This window comes from Hermetia illucens, chromosome 1 (assembly GCF_905115235.1).
Source record: "Hermetia illucens chromosome 1, iHerIll2.2.curated.20191125, whole genome shotgun sequence".
Taxonomy (NCBI): Eukaryota; Metazoa; Arthropoda; class Insecta; order Diptera; family Stratiomyidae; genus Hermetia; species Hermetia illucens.
This window is the reverse complement of record NC_051849.1, coordinates 29,220,094-29,247,089: the sequence shown is the minus strand read 5'-3', so window position 1 is coordinate 29,247,089 and position 26,996 is coordinate 29,220,094. Positions and strand designations below refer to the sequence as shown.

General features: G+C 41.7%; 1 protein-coding gene across 1 annotated transcript in view; it reads right to left on the bottom strand.

Annotated features, from left to right (window-relative positions):
* Positions 1-11,170: 11,170 nt before the first annotated feature.
* The window catches only part of LOC119646328, a 118,463-nt gene continuing 102,637 nt past the window's right edge, over positions 11,171-26,996 (bottom strand). The window contains exons 3-7 of the mRNA XM_038046753.1: positions 20,858-21,015; positions 20,529-20,769; positions 13,055-13,429; positions 11,313-11,676; positions 11,171-11,245 (exon numbers count right to left, since the gene is read on the bottom strand). Coding sequence (XP_037902681.1) covers positions 11,241-11,245; positions 11,313-11,676; positions 13,055-13,429; positions 20,529-20,769; positions 20,858-21,015 — 1,143 coding nt within the window. The 3' untranslated portion in view covers positions 11,171-11,240. The remainder of the gene's footprint in view (positions 11,246-11,312; positions 11,677-13,054; positions 13,430-20,528; positions 20,770-20,857; positions 21,016-26,996) is intronic.

Here is a 26,996-nt window from a genome sequence, read left to right as displayed (position 1 = left end):
TTCACAACTTTGTTCAAATGTGCCTTCCAAATCCTACTGGATTATCCAGGTTTTTAGCAGAGAAAGGCGTTCTCTCCATAATCGCCCTTAAATGGGTGTCCAGGACGCACTGTAGGGTCTTCAACACGAAAGAAGTGAGGGCGATTGGGCGAAAGTCCTTCGCGACTTCTGACTATGCCTGCCCGCTTTCAGTATGAAAGCCACTCACGCGCGTATCTTCGAGTGCAATTTTCTTATTGCGAAGAAGATTGAACTCGACCGGTGGAGGGACTGGATGGCAAAGGGTTCCCGAAAAGGGATTCCCTGACTTGAAGGCTCCCAAAGGCGGGAGAGCGGAAAGGCTAACCCGAAGAAATGTGTTAAACGGTTCCAGATTAGTTCTCTGATAACAGGGAGGTGTTTAGTTGGTAGTCCGACAGCGTACTGTTGCGGCAGTCAAACACTTTGTCCGTAGACGCATTCCCCTACCCTACTCCCCCCAAAAAAAGAAGACGACCCACCAGAATTAGTCGTTAGCCTGGTGAAGTTCTGCGAGAGGAAGGCACTTCTTCTCGGCTGCAATGCCAACGCCATGACGTTAGGGAAAGCACTGAAGACGTATAGCAGCACATCAGGCAAGCAAAACGAACCAGCTTCAGGGAATTCTACTTGTATGTATATATATATATGGATATATACGAAGGGCGTGGAGACGGGCAAGAGTAGTATTTATTCCGAAAGCGGGTAAAAAGGATTCTTTTCATTCTAAATCTTTCAGACCAATTTGACTGACATCGTTCGTACGTTTTACGGTGGAGAAGAACTAACGTTCTAATGCGTTCTGCATCTATGTCATCACGCTTACCGGGCAAAACGGTCAACCGAAACTGCTCCGCAAGGGAATGGGAAACACTCTGGCTTTCTGGATGGACAGAATGGTAAAGAGTAGGCAAATAGAAGTACCAGCAGGTACAAATTTTATTGTCATGAACACTACTCAAAGTTGTCCATAAGGTGGGGTATTATCACCATTAATATAGTGCATGGTAGTTGATGAGTTCCTAAGGGAGTTTACAAATACTGGAAGAGTTACGCTGATGATATTGTTTTAATCTAGAGGGGTAAAATGAGGATACCCTATGTGACAGAATTCAAACTAAGAAGAACCCGAATATAATGCGCAACACGACCCCAACTGCCAGCGCTCATCAGCATCTTTCTGACAATGTTGCCTGGAGAGAGCTCCCCTGTGTCTGCATAAAGCTGCTGACGAAAGCTGTCCCACCTTTCACAAGAGAAACAGGTGTGTTCAGGGTCGTCCGCCACTCCATGGAGAAGGAAGTAATCAATGTCAGCCACGGGTCTAAATTGTCGCTGAGCCACGCAGTCAATCTGTCTCGTGGTTTAATTTAGTGGGCGAGTTACCACTTGGTAAGGGTGTGTTGACCTTCTTCACGGGCAACCACCTATCTTAAGTTTTCACCCTTACGGCGGTAGATAGTTGGACGCTCCTTGGTCAATAGGGCAATGGGGTTCATTCCCGCGATGACCATCTCGGCCTGTTCTGAGACTGCACGATTGGCAGACGTCACTCGCAAAGCTCCCCGCCTCTGCACTTGAGCAAGGCACTTACGATGCACCTCCAACAATAGCCCATACTTGCGCCATAGAGCAGAATCGACTGCGCGGCTCCAATGAGGAGACGTCTCTGAGTTGATGTAGGGCCCCCAAAATTCGCTATTAGCCGATTTAAGGCCGATATTCCAGCTGCAGCCCAGTCCGCTGCTGTTTTGATTCGCTCGATGAAGTTCATCTTCGAGTCAAGCACTTTATAGTTAACTCGCTGATCGATAGCTGATGGTCGTTTGCGTGGTGCGCCCGTTAGTTCTTGCAGAGTTGGAGAGTTCCAACTCTGTAAGTTCTACATCAACCGCTTGTATGATCCAGATGCCGCTCGACGGTGGGAGATTTATCTTGCTGATCGGACGGCAGATACACTGAGTAACCCGCCTGAGAATATCGATGGGCATGAGGCAGTCATAAAAAACGGTCTCTTTCAGATGCTACGCAGGTCGTCGGTCACAAAGTCTGGCTGACTGCGGGATCGTGGAAGCAGCTCGATGAACGGAAGGGGTTGAAGGCTCTAATGGCCTTTCTTATACCGCCCGAAATTACATGAAGTTGAACATAGTGTGTGCCGTGACAGAAGGAATTTTTTTTAATGCGTTGGTCAGGGAAGCGGCGGATGCTACAGAACGCAATGATTTCAGCTGTGTAAACCGCATTATGAAAGAGCTTGCATGTGACTGGAAATCTTTCGATGATCTATGAAGGTGATTAACGGTCGACTCTTGATCGACGAAAACGATGACCTGTAGAGGGGGGAAAAGACTTCACCCAGATTCTTTACTATATCACATCCGGAGGAGTTCCTCCTCTTGTTGACGGTGTTCAGCAAATCTGCTACTTCTACTTGTATGGAAGTCCTGGGAATCCGAGACCTTTCCCCGAGAGTGGAAACAGAGGGTGAGCATTTAGATTAAGATTAAGAAGGGCGTTCTGCCTACCGCCGCGAAAGATAATATCTAAAATAATCCTGGAACGCATCGAAGAACGCCTCGAAAGTTTGATCGATAATGGAAAGGCCATTTTCCGCTCCACTTCCTGCATTGACCACTTCAACATCCAACGGATCATTTTGAAACATTGCATACCGTTTAGATTTTCGCTTTACCCGGTCTTCATCGGCTTCGAGAAAGATTTCGACAACGTGAACAGGAAGGGCGTCTGACATTCTCTACGCTGGAGGGGCATTCCTGAGAAACTAATAGGTATTATCAGAGCGACATATAATGGCACAAAATGTCAAGTTGCGACTGTTTTGTCTGTGTTGCAATATGGGAGTAGAACATGGAAAGTGAGCCCCATTGTTCTTAAAAGCTCGTGAGTGCATGTTTGCGATGCGTTATCCGAGTACGCTTGCCTTATACGATTTCAAACGATGAACTTGATCGTTGCACAGCTCTCACCCACACGCGATGTGATCGGAAGACAGAAGTGGAAGTGGATGAGTCGCAAGGAGGGGCGACAATTCCATTGTTGGCCACGCTATACAGCGGAACCTACTTTCACTGGTGGTACCGGAATTTGTATCGTGATTTGACGTTGGATACCAGTCGACTTAGCTGTGAATGAGTACCTGAGTCAAATCAGGGTAATAATCTCAGACGAGCGCAATACTGACCATATTGCCTCCTACGGGGTACTGTAATCCTGTAGTGTACCGTTATGGTCTTGAATGAATTACTCTAACAAGCTTCAAGGCGCTAATCCAATTGGATTGTTGCGCCAACGATTATTATTATCTTGTGCAAAAATGGAAATTTCCAAATCAGCAAATTATACTTGTTCAATCTTTCATGCCATATGAAATATGCTTATTGAAAAGTACTGACTGACATTTAATAAAACACAGCTGTCAGATTTAGATAGTTAAGCATAAAGTTACAACGCCATCTACATAGATCTACCTAAATATTAAGTTCTGGTACCTTCTACGATGTGCTTTAAGTTCAAATTCTGGCTTAGTTGTATGAATTCACATAAGCTAGCCAGAAATCGCTGGCAGAGCTATATAAACCACACTCGAAGGGATGGAAAAGGGAGGATTCCCCTTTGGTTCGAAGTTTTTAACGGATCCGGAATAGAAATTTCGAAAATAAAAAGGTATAATATGTACAGGAGTCTCCCGAGTTTTTCCAAATAACTTTCACTCCACGCCAGGATTTTCTTTCTACGGCCCTGACTATACTCTACGCTTCATCTATAGATTCAAGACAAGCATGCACAGAAATATGCTCGTTCAATATTTTTATCTACAATATTTTCTCAAGTCTGTTTAGTGCAGAAAGGTAGTTGATGTAAATATAAAAGAAAAAAGATATTTTCGAAATATTCTCAGGCATAATTAATTATATTCTCATGGGAAGCTTGCTACGTTGGTACCATATACTATATGGTATAATGTTAACTCGAAGATGTCCCCAAATGACATCAGCAAATCCAACAGAACAAATCCCCTGCAAAAATTTAGATGCATCTTTTGCATATGTTCTTCGTTCTTATCGGCGCAGCATTGTTTTTTTTTGGTTTGCATCTGCGGATTACATTTTATTGCCTTGTGATCTGCCTAAAGTTTTTTTTGAAGACGCCTTTGATTTATCTGCTACCTGCCTTTTCAAAGATTCTTTCATATTTCATGAAGGTTGAAAGCTTCTTAACGGATTCGCGTGTTGGATCTACATACATACATATATGCTTTTTTGGGGTTTTACGAGTTCACGTTGATAACTTAATTTTTCAATTGTATATATTTCCGAAGTGATTTATTTGTTTAAATAAATAATAACTTTAGTATAACTCTAGAAATTTTTCAGCATGAAACCGGTCAGTTGAATATAGAGTGAGGTTTTGCGTTCTTCTTATGTAAACTTTATTGAGTATATGTAAGTAGATACATTGGGTGTGCATGTAACTGAAATTCAAATACTATGAAGTTTATTTATGGACTCACTGTGCAAGGAAGGCGGCCTGGTTTGATTATGCTTCAGGTTAAGGTTGCATAATTAGGCAAGTCCTCACACGACCTCCTGGCCGCTGGATACCGTCTTCAGATGGGCAGGATTGTATAGGGCCGGGCTGGAAGCAGGCTCATCCAACTGACGGGAGTCTGTCTGCCTGCTAGTCATATCTTAGGGGCAAGTGGACCTGGCGGGGGTTGAGCCGAAACAACAGCCCTGGTTCGCCTCCGCTGCACTGGAGAAGATGCTAACATGACCCCAAGCCAAGGAGGAACAGCATACATCGAGGGCTGCATTGTCAATCGGGTGCTTGGTCTTTAGTATGTGAGTTCTGAATACGTTGGACACCTTCAGTGTCAAATAAGAACCATTCCTGTTGAAACCAACCACAGGAACCCCCGGAGCGAGGTGGCAGACGGACTAGTGGTTTCCAGCTTGGAATTCACTGCCATTAAGCTGGCTGTACCGAGTACTAGCCATAGTATTCCTAACTCGAAACGGTCGACGTCTTGAGCCCCCTCAAAAGCAAAAACCCAGAAGAATGTCGGTTACCGCAGCTAAGAAGCGAAGATCCACCGGAATCCTGCTCAAAAGCCAGTTCCAGAAGACCATGCATATTGTCAGCAAGGTTACTAAGAATAAGAAGGCCAGTACTGTCGACGAGCAGGATGAAAAGGACTACCAGACTACCAGAGGATTGTTGAGGAATATAATAGTAAACTCCTGGTTGACGTTCCAAACGCAATCGATCTCAAGACGAGATTGAACAAAAATACAAACGGGGCAGAGGGTGCAAGAGTTCGGACGCTAAGCACCTCTGCAGAAAGGTTAGCAGAAACAGCCAGCCGACGAGCCACGAACTGTGAAACCCTTCAGCGAGTTGGCCAGGAATGATTTACGTGTGGTGCTGGCAGATGGGAGTTTCGGAAGCGCAAACTAGCGCCGAAGGTGCGGACCAGTGTTGGACCAGGCTGCTGGAGATGAACATTGAGCATCTCTTGGATCCAAAGGCGAACGTACGGGATCCATCCAAAGCCATTCCTCTCAGGTGGCCCGTGGGTTCCCCGTTATGTCTTGCGAGGACCAATTCTCCAGGGACTTTCTCGGTTCGTGTGTTGCTAATACTAGCGACGCCTGGGAGGGCGTAAAGCTGAAAATTATCCCTTTCGACGGGATTCCCAGGAGAGTGTTTGCTCGCATCTGGTTGCTGAAGATCCGCATAGATAAAGACACGTTCGTCCAATCCCTGCGTCTTGAAAAACCTAGGATTTGCATGGATGACTGGGTAGTTACCATTCCTGCTCCGTGAGTGCTTAGAGTCACTGAAAAAGAAGACTATAAAGTGCGGTTCGGAGTCACGAACGCAAAAGTGAAACTGTTTCGCTCTGCAAAAGCAGACGACGCCGCTAACGAGCTGTTGGAGGGGATGAGGATCGACGGTCAGACGGGGATTGACGAGCCCCCAACCAAACAGATCATGCTAAGGGTAACGCAGATAAATCTGCAGCACTTGAAATACGCCTCGTTTAATCTGCTTATCTTCCTTCTAGATAAAGATATCGACATCGCACTAGTATAGGAGCCTTGGATTGCGAGGCAACCGAACCATTAAAGAGCTTGCTTTTCTGTGTCTGGAGCTGAGAGAACGTGTATATATCCTCGCCTAACATGGTTCACGATCGATCAGCTCCGTCAGAAGAAGTACAACATGTGACGACCACCATAGCAACAAAAAAGGCCTACCTGTTGGATAGGATGCGACACCAATGCAAGATATATGCTTTGAGGCAGCTCAGAAATCAACGAGAGAGGTGAGCCATTCTTTTATTGTATCATTAATACTCTGGAAAGACATTCGATACCGCCTTTAAAGGAGTCGGCCATCAAAATTGCTAAGAAGCAGTGCTGGTTCGACTATTGCCGGAATATTGAAAGCACCAGGGAATCCACAGGGCTCAGTAAGATTCTGTCCAAGGAACGTAAGAGCACATCTTTCTTCATAAAGTCAGAAGTCCTGGAAGGAATCTTCTGGGAAACCTTGGAGTTGCTTGTTGAGATGCACTTTCTGCCAACGAGGAGGGCTGCGAATCAGAGTACGAGACTATCAAATCCGTTATTACCGAAGATAAGATTGACCGGGCTATAAACAATTTCTCCGCATATAAATCTTTAGGTCCAGATGGCTTAATGCCAGTCATGTTACAGACGCACTAGGAAAGGGCTGTGGTTTACGGGAGCTGTATCTCTGTTCATACCGATAGCGAGCAGGCGTGGCCATGGGTCCGTGAAAGACTTTCGACCAATCAGTCTCACCTCTTTCGTGTTGGAAACCCTAAAGCGCGTCTTGGACATTCACTTAAGGACGATTGGGGAGAGAACGCTTTTTCTAATTCCCAACATGCCTACCTCAAACATTTGTGAATTACACTACTTTGGAAGATGCACGTCGGAAACATATCAAGGAAAGCTATATGAGCTTTAATGATTTGCAGGTCCAGGGAAGAAATGAGGGTACATTCCCGAACTAATTTAAACTAAGGAGATTACGTCAAATTCGGTACAATAATAAGTCCTTATGGAAGTGATTCCTCTTCATTTCCAGATACAGATACACGCTGTCCTCCTCGCCTCTTTAGAATTTCCGGAATATCTGCCTAAATCGTATGAAGGTTGACATTTTTTCTAGGCGAAAATCAGAATCACTGATATCAAGGGATAACATGATAGCATTTTGATAGCAAATTAGAAAAACGATGAAGCAATAGGGCGAACTGGAATAGCGTGGCAGTGGAGGACCATCTGGAGAAGACGCTGTTGAACGAATCAATCGACCAGCAAATCCCGAAAAGAAAAAATGGTTGAACCCCAAAAAAGAAGAGTAGGTGAGGAGGACGGCTGAAGATGTTGGCGAAACTCCGTAGTAGCGATTCCGGAAAAAGGAAGTGGATCTCCCGAGGAGGATGTGGAAGTTTAGAAAAAGTTGGCACATCAAAAAGGTAAAGATTGGATTTTATCATTATCTCCAAACGAGGTGAAGGGTCATACGCTACCATTCTTAGGAGAGTGAAGATAAATCCCGAACTGACTAATGCGATGCCAAAAAGAAGACATCATTTTGGGGTTCATGAAATCCAAGGATGTAAACACCAACAAACTGTTGAGCCAATTTGGGTTAGCGAGGCCCTAGACGCTGTGGCTTCAGTAACGTTGCGACGTCATGCATCGTTTCAAATGACAGGTTGCAGGAATACAGGAGATGCGAAGTAGAAGGCTGTATCAGCCAGGACTGTGGAACTTATTGTGTAAATGGCAGGAGGGTGTAGACCACCGGCATCGGTCTGGGCAAAAGTGAAAGGAATTTACATATATTGCTATTATGCTCCACCCAGCTCTACATTTGCCGAGTACGAGCAGATGCTGAGCGCTTAGTTTCAGGATGCAGGAGAACGTTGGCCGATGTGGATCATAGTGGGGGATTTTAACGCGTGGGCTCTTGAATAGGGCAGCCGGCAACGAATGAAAGAGGACGTTTTGTGTTCGAAGCTAGACGTGATATTTACGAATTCGAGTTTCAGAGGAAGGGGCTTGTCATTTATAGTGGCACTGACATAGGTGAGGTCAGTTTTATCCGGCAGAGTCTCTTGGCAAGGACTATACTCACAGTGATCATCAGGCAATCTGACTGGAAATCAAGTGTGAATCGGGCAGGACAAAGGACTCTTGCGGAATGCTGGGTGGTTTGTCCTAGTGGATACCGGAAGCTTTTGATGGAGACTCTTCATCTGTGGTGTTGAAGCCCGACATATCCAGACAAGCCAGAGAAAAAATTGCCCAAATTACCCGATGGTAATGGAAGCATGCGATGTTACTATTTATTTATTTAATGAGGACAATACACAGAAAACAAATTCCTTATTACATATTGTCCTCAGAGGGAGGAGCAAGTGAATGGCTTATTTTATGCTTAAAACTAGAGAAGGAAATAGAGTCAAAGGACCCAAGCTGTAGGGCGTTGTAGGATCGGCATAGCCTCGGGATCGGAGAGTGGAAGAAAATCTCGAGCACCGCAAAGGGCACATCAAAAATGACCGCACTACGTATGTTATGAGATGAGGCGATACGAAAAGTAATATCCAAGTTGGCGGAGCAGTCCACCCGACAATTGCAGAGTTTGAAAAGAGTACACATATCAAGGAAGATACGTCGTTGCTGAAAGGAGTGGAGATTGATGGTAAGGATTCGTGACGGATAATCAATTCGTGGAAGGTTCTTTTTGTAAAAGAGGGTCCGGGTGAATTTGCGTTGTACAACTTCAAGAGCGCGGCAGTCACGAATGCGGAAGGGGGACCAGACTACACAGCAATATTCAAGGATGTTTCTGGCAAGGGAATAGAAGAGTGTTAAGGAGGGCTGAATTGAGGTAAAGTCGGAGAAGGAACGTAGGATAAAACCAGACATTTTGGAAGCTCTATTGATGATGTCAACGAAGTTGGAATTGAAATGTAGTTCGGCGTCGAATATTACACCCAAGTCTTTGAAGGAAGTCAGTAGTGAAAGGGGTTGTCCACTGAGGGAATAGGAAAAGGATGTTGGGGAGGGTTTACGCGAATAGTAAACCCAGTGGTATTTGTTGACATTCAGTGTTAGCTTGTTGATCGAACACAAACGGACTAAATTATCAAGGTTGGACTGTAAGAGAGCACAGTCCAACGGAGACGAAACAGTGGCAAACAATTTAAGGTCGCCTGCGTAAAGCAAATATAGGCAGGTGAGGATGGAGGCGAGGTCATTGATAAAAAACAGGAAGAGTAGTAGGCCAAGTATAGAGCCTTGGGGAACACCATGCTATGAAGGCACGGTATGGGGGATAGGAGGATAGCCAGGAGATGAGTGAGGGAGGGAAGTTTAGTAACGAAAGTTTAGAGAGGAGAATGTTATGGTCAACGGTGTCAAAGGCTTTGGATAAGTCGGTATAAATAGCATGTACCTCCTGTTGTGAATTAAAGCATTTAGCAACAAAGTTGGTAAAGACGCGAAGGTTTGAAGCCGTAGATCTACGTTTGACGAAACCATGCTGCTCTTTGAAAATGAGGTGACAGAAGTGCGCGGCCAACCAGCATCGTTCAGCCAGGTTTCGGAGATACAGATGGCATGGTGTTGCTGAACCAGCCCGGATAAATTGAAGGCCCCCAGCTTTGTTCTTAAATCTCTAAAGTTCTGACAACAGACGGACAGTAAACATGGATCCAGCTCAGATGGTGACTGTTGCCCCAGTGGAGAACCGAACAACTGGTGGGAATCCAAAATGGCGAGTTTGTGAGCCGCACGTTTCCGATTGAGGAGACTTTTCCAGAGGCTTACGGCTCGGTAGCGATGGTCGAGACGAGATACACCGGCAACTGTTTGGGAGACCAACTATCACTTTGCGCAGTTTCTCACGGGACACTGCGGTAGCTATAGACAGTATCTGCATTGCTTTAGGTTGGATGATTCACCGAATGGCAGGGCATGTGATGTTTCACTGTTCATGCTTTACAATGGAGGGGGCGAATTTGAAATAAGCGCTGGGGTGGATTGTGACTCCGGGGAATATAGTTTCGTAGATGGTAAGGTCGAAGGAGAAATGGCTTATGATTCCGCTGCCGTGAAAATACAGAAGTAATTGCTGAAGAGGTAGGAAAGCAGAAGGGAGTAGAAACACAAGTGCCTAAAGGAAAGGCCAGGATGACTTCTAGTGAGTGTGTGCGCGCGTTCTTTCTAAGATTTTCCACCCTTTGTGTGCGCACAACAAGCAAACAATAAAAAAAACAACATTCACAGTAGATGGTCGAGCTGGCTGGTTGTCGGTCCAAGGAAAACATACCGAAGGGTAAGCATATCAGTATATATTTCAGGGGAAAATATTCGGGGTAGATACGTTTGCTTATTCTAACCTTAAAAAGAATGGGGCAGAATATTTCGATTCCAACTTACAGTCAGGCGAATTTTAAGGTACTCAGGTCCAACCAGGCGAACTTTAGACTGATATGGGAATATCTTTATAAATGAATAATTTATTGATTTTGAACATATATCACTTAAATCCACCTGGAAAATAATCCATCCAAAGTTGATAAATAAAAGACACAGTTTCACTTATTATATAATAACATTTTTATTAATAAATTTCTGGTAATATTGGTAAAACAAATTCACTGGTTTGTTTTCATTTCCACACATTTTTCTTTTGTGTATAAATCAATTGAAATTCATTTTATTTTCATATTTATTATTTTACATAAATATACAAAAAATATTTTCTCTTAATTGAACACAGGGAAAGTACTAAGAGAAAATAGGATATAAAAGAAATAACAGTGACAATTAAAAAAAATATAAATTTTCAAAGGAGACAGGTTGGAAAAGTAGGAGAGCTAAAAATTAATTTTATGAAAAAATAGAATAAAAAAAGAAATTATAAAATCATGAGTATTTTTGTTTGTTCATAGGAAAATAATAGGAAATATTTTTATTCCGTTTTCCGTTTTTCATTTCCCTCAAGGAAATTGACTTATGATTGCAAAAGAAACAGATAAAACGTTGTTCTATTCAAAAAACGAATTTTGATTACATTTTTTTTCAGTCTTCAGCTTTTATATGGCAAAGGACACCAAACAAGACCTCCTCCGAACCACCACGGCATTAATCTGTTGAAGAAAGGACCATGAGGTGAGTAAAATCCTTTAGCAGGTGTGAAACATTTAGCATTATTACCGACTCCGCTAATTAGGCTACGTGCATCCCACAATGAGAATTGTGATTGCGAGAGCGGATGATGATGGGGGTACATTTTGTACGGGTAGACTGGCGAATAGGGATACTGATGCACGGAAGCAATAGGTATGGGTTGCGATGTATATTGAGCGGAAATTTTGCGCGCCATCTTGGCTTCCTTATTGCTAGAGCATTTTTTATTCGGTTTCGATGATTTTATGAAGTTAGGGATACGCGCCAAGAGACCACAGTAGTAGGGGTCATCTTGCTTCTTACGTTGTTTGGGCTTGTTGCCATTTTTATCCTTACTCGCGAAACGAACTGGTTTCAGTGCTTTGTCGTTTTCAAGGGCTTCGTAGTCAGGCTAGAATTTAAAAAAAATAGAAATGTTTTATTGATGTTTGATTCTCAGAATTATCTTTTCGTTTGAAGCTTTAAAGCTGCTTTGCACATATCCCGGCTTTATTTTTAGATATACTTTTCCTGATCAGTCCATTGTAGTCTGTTTGACCTGGGGACGATGACCTCAAGTTTTTTTTTAAGACTTAAGAAATTAAAATTTCATGGGTGAAATATTTAATTGGTTGCTCTAATCACAGCAGAGATAGAAGCTTGCGTTATCAGATGATCCTAGATATAATTAACAGTTTTTTATATGCTGCATTGAAAGCCCCTAGGCATGGCATGATAATATTCTCTACTTTGCAAGCATGAGACTGGCATCACCTCAAGTAACTTCATTAGGAGGCAGTTGATAGAATCGTAATCTAGACTAGATGATGTTTTTATGGAAAGCAAGCGAAGCTGCATTAAGCCCTAGTCATTCTCATGATTTATTTTTCGGATGACTTTCAGATAATTCAAATACTTACGACAGAAAAAATTAAAAAAAGGAAAAAAATTCATCTGCAAATCAATATATATTAATTTAATTCTTCTAATTAAAAAAAAAATACAAAAAGAATCCCTTCAAGGTTTTTGAGAGATTATACAATTTTAGATAAACCTGATCCCAATTTAGATAAAATACTTCCGAGAAATGTTATATACAAAGTGTATTTGTTGTGAAAAATTAGTATCAATTCTACACACAAAGCCAGTTTTTGAGAAATTGACACAAAAGTGGCTAAGGGAAGGTAAGTGAAAAAAGTGTAAATAAAAGATACTTCAAAAAAGGATCAGACAAATACGTATGTTCCAGTCAAAGATGTTATTGGAGTCTACTGTGTCTTTTTAGTAACAGTTAAAATGTCAGTAGTCAAAAAGTTATAATAGTGTGTCGTAGTTAAATTTTTGTTTAAAATTTTATTTACAACAAATCCGCATTTTAAATTAAAATTATTCTTCTACTAAACGATTTTGACAATTAGAAATATTTGATAATTTCCAGAAGCAAATTTTATTTAATTCTATTTATTTTCGCCATTTTAATTATTTTTTAGTGGAGATAATTGATTACCACGAAAAAGCCTTGTTCAAAAATTAAATTAAATTTATTTACTTTTACTTTTCATTTTACTGAAAAAGAAATTGCTTCTGCTAAGTATCAAATTTAAATTATTTTGCAAAATTAGATACGTGCAAAACAGTGAGTAAAATAGAAAATTTATCCAAAACGAAATAGAGAAAATTAAAGAAAAAAAAAACCAAAAATAGAAAACAACAACTACAAATAAAAATAAATTGAACTAACTACTTTACAAAAACACATAAAAATTATCAAAAATTAATTGAAAAATTACCTTTGGTTCATATGGAACTTCCTCATATTTTGGTGTTGACAATTTCGAAGCCGCCTGAATAACAGCTGGATGAAGCTCAGTTAATTCAGCTTGACTATCAATGGTTGAGTAAGGATCCTCATTCGATGAAGATGGTGGTGAACGATTGTTGTTATCAGAATCAAACATTTTTGGAATTGCTGACATTTTATTTTTTAGCATATCTATAGCTACGACATTTATAACTAGAATCCAGAGGGGGCAGTTTAAGAGATTATCACTTGATTTAACAAGTGCCACGGCTGATAAGCATTGTCGTTCGAGACGTCGACGATCTGGATATGAACGTCCCAATTCACGGTTTATATTTAGATTGAATTTTTTTATATCGAATAGCTGAAAGTAGTAAGAAAATAGATATGGTTAGAAAATGATATTTTAAGGGAGGGTTTTTTTCATTTAAAGCTAATGAGAGCGGCAGATATAAAAGCGAAGCATCTTGAAACTGAAATGAGACTCTATAGTGAAATCATACTGAGGTAATTTTATATAATTTTGCCACATTTTCAAAGAAATAACCTTTTTAGTTTGACAGGAAAGAACTCAAAAACTTTGGTTTACATATGTACATCGATCCTGTTAGAATAGAGCAAAATCGTCACCTTAATTCATAATTGACAGTTATAAATGGTAAAATCACTCTGGTATTCGGTATTTTGACGAAATTATTTGGGTTTTAAAATTGACGATGGTTGGCACAATAGTTCAAGTACGGCTTCTGAATATGTCAACTTACACGCTTTGCGCTCAGACATGGTTGGTGTTCTAAGGCGGCGGGAGGAAAGATGGGGCAGCAACTTTACCGGACGAATTAAAACCATGTGCCGAGGACAACTTCTACGTGGCGACACTGGGAAACGCTATCTTTACTTTGACTTGCTGGTGCTCCTGGAGGATCCAAGTCTGCATAGAGATTTAAGTGAAGTGGTTCGACCACTAAACCTTACCAGGGATATGGTGAAGGAGAATTTCTGGTTGGCCGCCTACCGGGAGTTCCATGGGGGTTATGGTTACGTTCAAGCCGACAAAAGACCTGTGAGCCTCAAACGTGGCTTCCTTAGTTCGGTAGAGATTTAGGTAGGTCTTGCATCCACCAGTATGAAGCTGAGCCATGCGCTCAATATAGACTGGTACCGTTGTTCTTGTTATTGTGGTCACAAAATCAATCCGTATCTTAAGACGGTGGGGTTAGGTCTAAATGACCGGTACTCACGTAATTCACACAGGGTTAAAACAAGGAGACTGGCCCCCAGACTTTTAATTTAGTTCTCGAGTAAGTAATGCCAGGGCCATTAAAGTCTCAATTTCTTCAGAAAGTGGCATGAGGGAAGCAACTGATTTGCACGAAGAAAGATCCACAGGACCAATTTCAACAGAATGTTACTTTTTAGCCATCATGAATGTCAAAATATATAGGGCGGCCATATAAACTCGGATCGTTATCTCATGGATATGGTGCTCAGGGCTCAAATAACAACACCACCTCACATCCTTCTGACAATGAGGAAAAGAAAAATGGTGAAGCAATTCACAATGAACTCTTTGCTGGATTTCGATTTCTCTTGACTGCGAGATCCCGGTTCATCTGAAGAACCATCACAATTTTGTACATTTCCTGGGTAGAAAGATAAGGTGCTTTCTACGAGCAAATACAGACAATTCAGGAAAGCCATCTTCAAGGTGACATTAAGCTCAACTGAATGCTAAGGTAGGTTCTGACCTTGCTCGGACATTTGTTATGTGGGGCATGGTCTTGGTGGTCGTAACAGCAGTTGTGAAAAGTGTATAGACTTCGGCGATTTTCACCGTCTCGTCATCTGCGGCACACTGTTCGAGCACAAGGTACGTTGGGTTCCAGCTTCCAGCTATGAACATCTAATTTAATGGAACATAGTGCGATCAACAGTAGATTTAGAAGTTATTTTATCAACGTCTGTCACAAAAGAGATGCTGACATTAGTCTCGAAAGGGATCAGCACCTTTATGGTCGCTTGCATGTAGCTTGGGCATCTGCTCGAAGGGAAATAGAACATCGGCCCCAAAAAAATCGGCACTGTGGTTCGGCTGTCGTTCAATATTTGGAAAATTTCCTCGACATGACAACCCGCCCGATAATATTGATGCGTTTGTATTTGGTGCTTATGAATTTGTCGGACATGCCCCAAAACAACATTACAAGACTTGACTTACTGCATAAAAGTAGGTTGATGAACCTAAGTGACTGAGAGCTGCGCTAGAGTTCCCTTAATGTGAAAACTACAGAAAATGTAGCATAGTTGTCGCCATGACAAAAGGAATTCTACCACTCGATGATCATTTGTCATGAAAGGGCTCAAAGCTAGTAAAGCCGCGGTGTTTGGATGATAGCTCCACCTTCATCGATTTGGTGAAGAATATATTTGGAATGCTCTACGCATTAGGGGCATTCCCGAGAAACGAATAGTTATAAGAGCGACATATGATGTACTGCATCGACGTAAAATCTCAAAGGAATATGAAGTCCAAAGCGGAGTCCGGCCGGGTTGCATTTTGCTAGCTTTCTTCTGGTGGGAAAATGTGGAGGGATTCAATGGACTATGACTTCATGTATACTTAGAAGAAGGAAGGTGTGGAAAAACAACAATTTGTAAACTTGAGAGGTACGGGGAGAAAACGCAACAGAAGTTTTACCAAAAAGATGGTAGGATGGTGCTTAAAATACTCATCCTGATTTCCGAACACATGGGAACATTGAAAGCGATGTTCAACAATTAGAATACTGATAAATCGAAGGTTTCACCGATTCAAGATAACGGAAATGCTGCCATCTTCAAGGATGGAAAAAACGGTTCATGCAATTCATGCTTAAAGACCATAAATGGTCGAGGTCTGATGGAATTACAGTAGAACTGGTTAAATATGTAGCCGGCCTATGCTAAGAATTTTTGGTCCCTATAGGAGGATGGACAGTTTCGTAGTCTATGTTTGTAATTCGCATGGGTGAAGATGATCTAATAGGGGCTATATGTTATATACGATAGGAAAACTAGACATGGCAGGCTTGCCTTAGTTAAAGCTACGTCCTAAGTTGTCAGGGGTATTGAATCGGTGGTTATTGAGGGTATGCCGGGTCAGAAATTAGGATCGAAATGTTCTCCGTTAACTCCGGTTAATATACTTCTATCAGCGATAGTCCGGAATTTGAAGTAAAGGGGGTTGTAAATTGTAAATAATCTAGAAGGAACTACCGTGTAGAATCTGACCTGTTACAAGATTTTCGTTAAGGGGGTTGAAATATCTTGAATCAATATTCTGTTTGAGGAGACATTTGCCTAAGATTAGGCCAGCTAAGGGCTCAAAGAGATGTACATTACATAAAGGTATTCCCGATTGAGGATGTCCTCATTGTGGAACGCCAAATTGCCACTGTGGAAAATCTGCTGCTGAGACTTATCCACTTTATCTTAGGAATAAAAATGTACGGTGCGTACATACATAAAGCAAAGCGAGTTTCTAAACTAAAAATCTGAACAACAATCATGATGATGTACCTATTTGATTATACTACCATTATTGAAATGCAATGCAGTATAATCGTATGAATATAGACTATAATATGGGACACAATACTGGAAAGTTTGATGGAATTCACACTATTATTAATAAAGTTATAGCAGATTAAAGCTTTTATTTTCGTGTGACTGGGAATTATTTACCCAATAAAGCACAAGTTAAAGCGCATTTAAAGGAATGCAGGCAAGCCTATGTTGTGGAAAGTGGAACTAAACACACGGTTGAGCACTTTTTGCCCTCAGAGTGATATCCTTTTAGGTATCAATTGGAGGATACCTACCGTAGACTGCCTCCTTGACCTAAGGAAAGCTTTCGACTCCATATGGTAATACGGACTCGCGTATAAGCTTTCCGAAATCCTCAATTTCCATGCCCACCTCTGTTAGTTAATTCTTAACTTTCTAGATGGGCGAAAATCCTTAGTCAACATCCAACAGCACCTTTCCTCGTCCTAGACTTGCCCCGTCGGCATTCCTCAGAGTTCAGCCTTTTCTGTTCACCGTTGACATACAAAAACCAACTCCACACCCGTGTCGTATTCGAATCCCTCAATACGCGGATGACCTAGCCCTTTACACCGCCACCAAAGTCATCTACAACGGTGAAGCCCGTCTGAATTCTTATTTAGACGAGCTTTATCATTATTTCACCCGTTGGAAACTTTCCTTAAATTCCGGCGAATGTGAGACCATCGTTTTCCATGAAAACATGAGAATGACGTCGAAAATGTGGAGTGACATCAGATCTTTGCCACTCAAAATCCAGGACGATCCCATTCCTACTGTGAAAGAAGACACATACTTCGGAGTGACAATGAGTTCCCGTCTCTCCCACATCCCTCATATAACCAAGGGACTAGGTCGTGCAACTGGTGTCTTGAGGTCCTTATATCCTACCCTTAAATACAATATCTTTACTTCGAAAAGGATTAAGCTGTTTTTTTATAAGCAGCTTATCCGACCACTTTTTATTTTTGGCTTCATTTTCTGGTCTGATTGCTCTCCATTCAAAATGGAACGACTACGCCTTAAAGCGCGCAGAATCTTTCGCCACTACACCAACATTTTTAAAAACGAAGACTGTTCCAAATACATTTTCAACTTGATCCTCTACGAGTCCTGCCAAACCCAACGTACCGGCGCCTTTCTTGTCCGTCATGCCCGCAACTTCCTGGTCAGGTGTCAATCCCATCCCAATCCTCCTGTCTCCAAAGCCATGCAGATTGAGATCGTTGAATATAACCTTCTTCGGACTTATGTGTTTCTCCAGATCTTCTTATCCCTTCAATCACAAAACCGTCTTGTTGATCCCCAAGATAGAGTACACACCCCACCCTTTTTAAATATGCTCAACGAGTGGAGGTTTCTTCGACTTTTCCTCCAAAATGACCTTCACATATTATTCTAATATATTTATTTAGTGATAAGTTAGGCTAGGCTTCATGATATACCTTAGATTAAGTTTAACTGTTAAGGTGGTCCTTAAGTTAGTTATAAGTTTATATTCATTTCAAAAATGGTTGTTTAAGGCAACTTCTTGGTGGGTACTTGCTCCAAGTAAGTACCGATATTCGAAATAGCCGGTTGCTCTGGTTTCTTGTCGGCTTTTGTCTATTTCGAGCTTTTTTTCCTAAAGCCTGCGCAGGGAAATCCCTCCATGCGCACATTGGGTGACTATGATGAAGCCCCCAATGTAAAGGCTTTCTAATTGTAATTATTCTGTATTTGTCCTTTTGTCTTGTAGGGAATAAATCGAACCTATATCGAAAGACGCATTTTCATTTTTTGGAAAATGACAACTCATTTTCTGCAATGGCATTTCGTACAAAGGTAACCATTTACCTTAAACAGAGATTGTAGAGGGATAGAGGGTTCCCAAAAGCCTTTCCGGCGTCCGGGTGCACGGATGGTGCAGAGTCATCCCCCTATCAGTTGAAACGACGCGGGCCGAAGGAGGTCCTCGGGAACAGTAGATCAGCCTCCACCAGACGGAGGGCAATTATACTTGCGGAGTATCGGGCCCGTCTTCAAGTACGGCCCCCCAGTAAATGGAGGCGTGACGGCCAAGCGGAGGATGCTGCTGGAGCGACAGGTTTCTGGTTCAAGAGTACGCCAGTAGCGAGAAGACCGGGCGAGACGGCAGGCGGAGAGCAACTTGCGGAAATTTAAGGAACGGCAGAAGGTCGAGGAATTGGAGCACTGGTAACTGATGAAGAAAGAAGCAGCGAGGCCCTCCCCTCCTTCCTCGTAGTTGAATTTATAAACGATTAGAAGAATGAGCCCAATAAAGGATTTTTTACATTACATTTTCTCCATGGAAGTCAAATTCACTCAGGAGTCGTTACGAACTATCGGCGACCACATAACAGTTGGGCAGTTTCTTAGAATGGCCAGTTAAAATTGGTGGCCTTTTTCTGACTGCTCGATCCCTCCTTTTCAACTGATGCCAAAACTAATGGCTGATTTGGTAAATACTAATTGAGACCTTTTATTTGATATCCAACATGAGTATTCTGTGGAAAAGATTTACAGCCCCCTTTTGCATGTATGGGATCCTTAAGCTCAAAATAGATAGGGAAACAGATAGACGGACAGACAGAGAGATAGTGAACTAATTTTAATAAAGTTTTGTTTTCCCCAAAACTTTCTTCTTGACGGGTGTGAGTACTAGCTCTACAGTTTTCAGAAAGGGCATACCTATAATAGTGTAATGGAACAGACGATAATTTCTCGGAGAGGTAGGCCGTACGCCTCTGTATCTGAGATTTAAATTTGGTTTCAGATTAATTTAATTTTGTTAATTTTGTTTTATCGCTTTGTGCTTCACTTCTGCTGGTTATTAGCATCGCTGAAGTACAGGGTAGGCCATTTAATGTGGGCCCATTTGTTTTTGGAAAAAAATATTTTTTTGCTGTTCATATTAAAAATCATTTATTTTAGTCCAAGAAGGTTTGTTCCAGCTATTTTTTGAAAATGGTATCTTTCAAATGTTTGCCTTTGGCCTTGGAAAGTCACCATTTTTGGATATCAATCTTCCGGGGAACAACGGGTTCAAAAAATCTATTGTAGCGCGTGAAGTGTGGCAAGGTGTTCCGCCCTGCTGAAACCAGAAGCCTTCCATGTCATTTTCTTCGATGATTGGCATGACAAAATCACGAATTATGGCCTGATAACGCTCGCCATTGATGGTAGCAGAGGCTCCTTCGTCATTTTCGAAAAAGAGCGGCCGGATGACCTTTTCCGCACAAACGAATTATGCGTCTGATTGTGGTTGTTGCAATGCCTGACTCCTGGGAACGGCGATAACTCGATGTTCTCGGAGTCTCCTCAATACTCGCTCGTACGGCCTCAATATGTTCATCGGAACATCTTGTACGCTGTCTAGATGCGTGATTGGTATTTCTGAGAAACCGTGGCTGATAAATTTTGCGTATAAACGCTGCAAAGTGCTTTTAGATGGAGCGCTTTTCACTTAATTTTTGTTTTTACGAAATACACGTTGAGTTAACAAAATTGAGAGTTTATTTTGAATGTAAAGCTGAATTATTTTAGCGCGTTCTTTTGGTGGTATGTCATTAATGAATCTGACATTCCTGCCAAAAGTTACAGGGTTGCCAGATGGGCCCACATTAAATGGCCTACCCTGTATGTACATATATAGTGCGACAAGGGAAAGCTATTTATAATATCTACTCATCAAAGTGTGTCCATTATGATCGCAACTGATTTAGCTTTGTATTTTTAATTGAAAACTAGGTATAGGATTTTTGAATTTCAGACAATTTTTAAGGATTTTCTGTTCTAAAGAGAAAGTACTTATGTGAAAAGCAGAAGCAATAGATTGCAAGCTTTGAAAATTCTTAAGGATTTTCTGTTCCACTTACCTTTCCTGATTTTCCAACTTGCAATGCATGATTTGGCAATTTCGCTATATCAGCACCGATTACTGTCTCATCATTAGCATTTTGTAATGTATTCTGTACCAAGACGTTACTTTTGCCATAACGTTTTACCAAAATATTTCCTGTTTCGTCCATTTTCATTTTGAATCCTTCACCAATTAATTTTTTAACTTCAGCTGTTTTTGTATCACGCATGGGATTGTCGAAACCATTTAGTCCAATCCTGTCGGGTGAGGATGATTACATGGAAAAAGTTGAGAAAAATAGGATATTGAAGGTAAAGGGTACGGAGTTATTTGTGGAATTATTACCTCATTCCATCGAAACCATGCTTGGATCCATTTATTGTTATGACTGGGGAGCGGGCATATGCCTTAGCAACACGACGATTCCTTTCAAAAACAATGATTTTTGCCCAGATTTCATCGTCAATTTGTGTCCATTTGTCGAGTACTTCTTGTATGTGATCCTGGAATTGAAAGAAAAGAATTTGTTTGTTATTGAATAAATAGATGAAAAAAAAAATTAATTATTTTTGAAGGGATAAAGAGGAATGTAAGCTGAAAGAGTAAGAATTGGTTTGGCTAACCACGTTTGAAGAGCTTGTGCTATTTCGTTCTACTACAATTAAAAGAAAGGATGTGAAGTTCAGGATATGCTTCACAGGAAAATTTAAGCTTTTAATTCGAACCTATGAAGCTTATCACTTAGAAATAAGCTATTTGAATAAAAAGGACCCATTTTTGTATCACATAACTTTAAGCAATCTTGCCCAGAGTATACAGTTGAGTATTATGTAAAATCTCCGAAGAGAATTACTAAATTCTTCTGAGCTCTTATGGTTTCGGATAACATTGCCAATGAAGACGAAGAACTGAAGCCACAAGGACCTTTTTTCCAACAACTAGAATGCATTACACAGAGTATCACCGGTGTCTTCAATAGTGTCAAAAGTGTCTGGAACAGGATTGTCAAGCTTTTTTGTGAAGTGTTTTCTGGGACAGATTGCACATCTGGGAAGTCAATGCCTCAGAGTTTGGATGACTTTTTATCATCATAAATAATTATCTCCGGCAATTCCTTTCTGATTGACATTTGACGGATTCGCTGATCATTGGTGATAAGCTTTAATGGGATAGGGGCGTTGTATCAAAATTTATTTGAAGGGAAATATAATTGAATTGAGGCAATTCGGTATAATTTTCAATTTTACCATGCAAAAATTTAGGTTATTTATGATGTAGGCACTTTATAAAAACTGCCAAAAAGAGATGATTCACTTGCTTTTGGTTTGGTTGATTTTTGAAAGGCCTATCACTAAAAAATAGAGGAAACCATAGAAAAAGTTGAATAACACTGAAATGATGATATCGCCAAGAAATTTTAGATCGACCAAAAAGCTTGAAGCCGTTTGAAATGAATTTGGAAAACTAATCTTTGTTACTTCATGAAATAATAGCAAAAAATTAATGGACCACATTTCCATAGATGGAAGATGATGGTTTGAAGCGGAAATTAAGTCATTTTTGAAACGAATGGGAACAAGTGATGAGAAATGGGTTGCATACAACAACGTTGTGCGAAAGTATGAAAGCGAGGAAGGTGAAGCTCTGTATTTTTTGGGAATGGAAGGATATCTATCTATTATCTATTATATGCAGCTACCGCTTGGGCAAACGATTAATTTAAATTACAGTTGCCAATAGTTAGGGCGGCTAGAAGAACCACTGAGTAACAGGAAAGGCATTGAATATATTTCATCATGATAATGGTATACCACATGTAGTTTTGATGGCTTGCCAAAATTTAAAAACTTTGCCTGGGAAGTTTTCATGCAACCAGCACATGTTTCGATAGTAAACCGTTAAATTGTCATTTGCTCCAATTTTTATTACAATTCCAATTATTATTACATTAATTTTTCCTCGGAAGCTGTAAGTACATGCCTGGTCCCTTTCACCCGGAAGCTGTCAAAAAGTCATCCTCCCACTCCTTGTATGAGTGTTTCTGAAAGGCCTTCAGAACAGGGCTGGGCCAATCCCGTGGGATACGAACCCAGAGACTTGCGGGTCTCTACATGAGCAAGTTCATTTAATAAGTACCCCACATGAGGCGGCCACCAGAGAATTTTCAGTGTCTTAAAACAGTTAGGTCAGAAGCCAGGGCGTGTACTTTACCCACTAAGGGGTGATCGCGAAGTTTGCTTGGGTCTGTAATTATGGTAACCTTCTCCTCACTCATTTTGAAAGCTACCTTGATGGCCCGAAGGACAGCAAAAAGCTCAGCCACCGAACCGAAAAGCGTGAGAACTAGGTCTTGTCGGTACCAACCACCACAGCATCTGAAGTCAGGACTAGAAAACCTTTGGATCTAAGACTATCGGCCATCCTACTACAAGCAGCCGCCACGTGTGCCCTGCCACAAGTTCCTCCCAAATCATAAGACATGATGACATGAACCTTGTTTGAAATCACGGGAACTTCATTGGAACTGTAGTGTCAAGCAGGCTTCGGAACAACCTACAGATCGAGGATAGACCATAGACCAGCATCCGGGTTTCTTACCACCAAATTATAGGCTTTGGGATTCCTTTCCTTTAGTTTAAGAAGTTTTTTGGCCGCCAAGAGGGACCTTCTGAAACGGGGCGGCGATTCCTTAGCCAAAGCAAACATCTGGTGCAAGGTGGTTCTGGTCAGTCCCAGGTATCTTCTCAGAGTGCAACTTGTTGTCAAAGTATTTGGGCGGATTCATGGTGGAATGCATACTCTAAGATAGACCTTGTCAGGGGTGTGAGGCCCCAAGAAAAACCTGTTACAAGATTAATCACCACGCTGGCATTTACCTTAAATTTTTGGGATAATAGAGTTCTAATGATCTCTGACTGAACAAGTTTTCGTTATTTCCTTGCCTAAGAAGGTGATGGACTTCACAAGTGCAACGGTGTGACTACTAACTGTGTGATCTGCTTCTATTAAAGGATATATATTGGGATTTGGTTATGTTGATTGGTAATCCCAATCTACGGGATTCATCAAATAAGAAATTAATCTGTTTTTGAAGACATTTAGAGGTCGAACTCCAATTGTCTTCGGTTGCCAAAATAAGGAAATCGTCCTCATATTTGAAAATTTCAATATTATCAGAACATTTATTGTGGAGGGATGCTGTATAAAGGTTAAACAGCATTGAATTTAAAACGCATCCTTGGGGAATGCCATTGTCAACTTTAGCGATGTCCAGGCTTAGTTGAAGGCGTCAATTGGACAATATCTTTGGATCCACCTTCTCTTGGTATTCTTTACATCCAGCACACAGCCAAAACCTGCTGACTTATCCAGTGATAAGTGAAGGGGCAGAGGAACACTTGTGCTTAAGCAAAACGGCAGTAAACTCTTCTAGAGAGAAAGCCAAAGACACTGTGGGATATCTGAGGACATCAAAAAGAGAGGAAGGGGGTTATATTGCTCAGCTAGATAATCAAGATATTCCACATTCTTCTTAGGATTCCAAGTTGGGATCTGTCACAAAGATAGCCACGAAATCCCTTTATGGATTTGCAAAGGGACATAACATCTTTTGTTTCAGATAAACCAGACCAAATTTCACGTCAGTGCTTCCGCTTCGCGCTCGCAACCACCTCTACAGTCGTTTGGCTTCCTCAAAAAAGGAAAAAATTTGTGGTGTTGGACCTAGTCCTAAAACGCCTATACGTGATTTGTTTCCTTTTAAAGTAGAACTTAAGCATTGGGACCCACCACAATTTTGGCTGCCCAGTGTGGTTAGGGCAAAGTTTAGTTGCATCAACAATTTCTAAGGTTCGTTAGAGTGAGAATATCCTTCTGTGGCGCTAAGTTACTAACTCGCGACTTGCAGGATTTTACAAAACAAGGTTCATTATCGTGCTCAATTTTTAAGACATTGGCGGTGGATTGTAAAAAGTGGGCATACCATTTTAAAGGAAGATAAATGAGGAATTAAGGACCGTAGCCTCTAGACATCTGCCCTTACCATTGCTGAGGTAATCACCCAGATTGATGGATTTGGCATTCAGATCTCCCGTGATGAGAACATTGCTATATTTTTCACAAAAAGTGAGGAGCCTCCCAACAGCCGCGTTGAAATACTTGTCAGAGATACTGGGAGGGAGATAAACCGAAACAATCACACAATTGGAAGAGAGGTTAAGCGTTTCTGTTATGACGATATTATAGTCTGAACATAGCTGGCTAAGCACGACGCGAATGGATTTACAGAAAGCCAAAATGACATCACGATGGCTGCCAAACTTAGCTATAAGGTTTAATCCAGAAATGAATTTAGAGATGGGAGAATGGTTAAAAGTGTACGTTTCTTACAGGGCAAGAATATCGAAGCTGTTGCCATTAGCATAATATTCTATCTTTGTTTGCTCTAAGGCTTTGAACGTTATACTGCAGTATTTTTACCAATGCTACAGCGAGAGATTAGGTGATCACTTTCCAAGTCGGTCTGATTGAGTGTTTTCACCATGCCAGCAACTTTACTTTTTAAGTTCCTGGTCATCATGTCTTATAGCAGTTTCATTGAGCATTAGCAATATTTTGCTGATTTCCCTTTGGTTTTAAGAAAAAATTTGTCAGTGTTTTTGCCGGGGGCTTTTCCTTTTCACGACACTGCAAAATTTGGCTGAGCCTCTGGCAACCCTATTTGAGTCCAGAGTCGTACTTTAGGTACCAGAGTTCCCTGTACTAGGAACAGAAGGGGGATACACTATCGTAGTTGTCTATCCCTGGCGAATTATCTCAAACACTCTAACTAGTCCCAGGGCGAAAGGTGGATTGGTACACACGATGGAGCATAAAACCTGGGAAATGCCTGCTGAACCAATACCAACAGCTCTACTACCAAACCCTATCTTCACCTCCACGTAGTGACCGCTGGGAACTCTTTCTTAACGAAAAGCTGGAGACGGAGAAGGATGAAGGCGAGTCTCCCGCACCTGAAAACGGGATAAATTGTTCCAACTGGTCCTCCAGGTTGGGGGTTGGGTAGGGCTGACAACCCTACACGGAAAACAAAACAATAACAGGAGCCTCGGACTGGACGGATTACACAACGACGAACCCGGCAACGACAAAGGAATAACGATTTGCGCATTTTCTCATGGAACGTGGGCTCCCTGTACAGAGATGAAGCTGCTGAGCAGCTAGCCGACACCCTGTCCCAATATAAGGCTGATGTAATAGCACTACAGGAGATGCGTTGGACAGAAACCGGTTTCCTAGAGAAGAGCCGCTACACTGCTACACAGAGTAGGCTTCTTAGTCAGCCCAAAAATGAAACCTGCTGTTGTCAGCTTTGAAAACATAAGCGAACGACTATGTACTCTGTGCACTCTGGTAAGTTTAGAAATATAAATAAATATATAAGCCTGTGAACTCAAAAAGTATAGGGAGCAACTGCACCAGGCGCGGAAGTTTTACCAACAAGTCAACATAATAAAGCCCTATACACCTCGATGTTCATCCTGCCGAGACAAAGAGGGAAATATGATTTCCGACAGAATGGGCATATTGGAGCGATGGGTTGAGTACTTTGATGAACTACTGAACAATCAGAACATCGGCGAGTTGGAGGTTCCGCCAACTGAAGACGACGGACAAATACTGCCACCACCAAGTATAGGAGAAACAGTCCGTGCAATTCATCGGCTAAAAAATCATAAGTCGCCCGGAGCCGATGGAATTATAGCCGAATTGGTTAAATATGGAGGCGACCAGTTACACCAAGTGGTTCATCAACTTGTGCTCAGGATATGGGACAGCGAATCAATGGCTAACGATTGGCAACGAGGCATTATCTGTCTCATACATAAAAAGGGAGATATCACAGTGCAACAATTACAGAGGTATCACGTTGCTGAGTACCAGCTAGGCCGGATAGCCCCATACGCCCAGAATATCATTGGCCCATACCAAAGAGGGTTCACTCCAGGCAAATCAGCAACAGATCAGATTTCCTCTCTGCGGCAAGCGATGGAAAAACTGTTGGAATATGGACAACAGTTGCACCCTTTTCATAGACTTCAAAACCGTCTATGATAGCATAGCCAGGGTAAAACTTTACACGGCCATGACAGAATTCGGTATCCCGAGGAAATTGATAAGACTGACTAGGCTGATCCTGACCAATGTGCGACGCCAGATAAAAGCAGCAGGATCGCTCTCAAGACCATTCGACATCAACAACGGTCTACGACAAGGGGATGCCCTATCATGCGTCCTCTTTAACCTGGTCTTCGAGAAAGTGATCCGTGATGCTGATGTAAATGCAAGAGGTACGATCCTTTTTAAGTTCACCCAACTACTGGCCTATGCTGACGATATCGACATCATGGGAAGAACCACCCGAGACGTACAAACTGCCTTCATCCAGATCGAGCAGGCGGCAACTGGCGCGAGATCTTGGGCT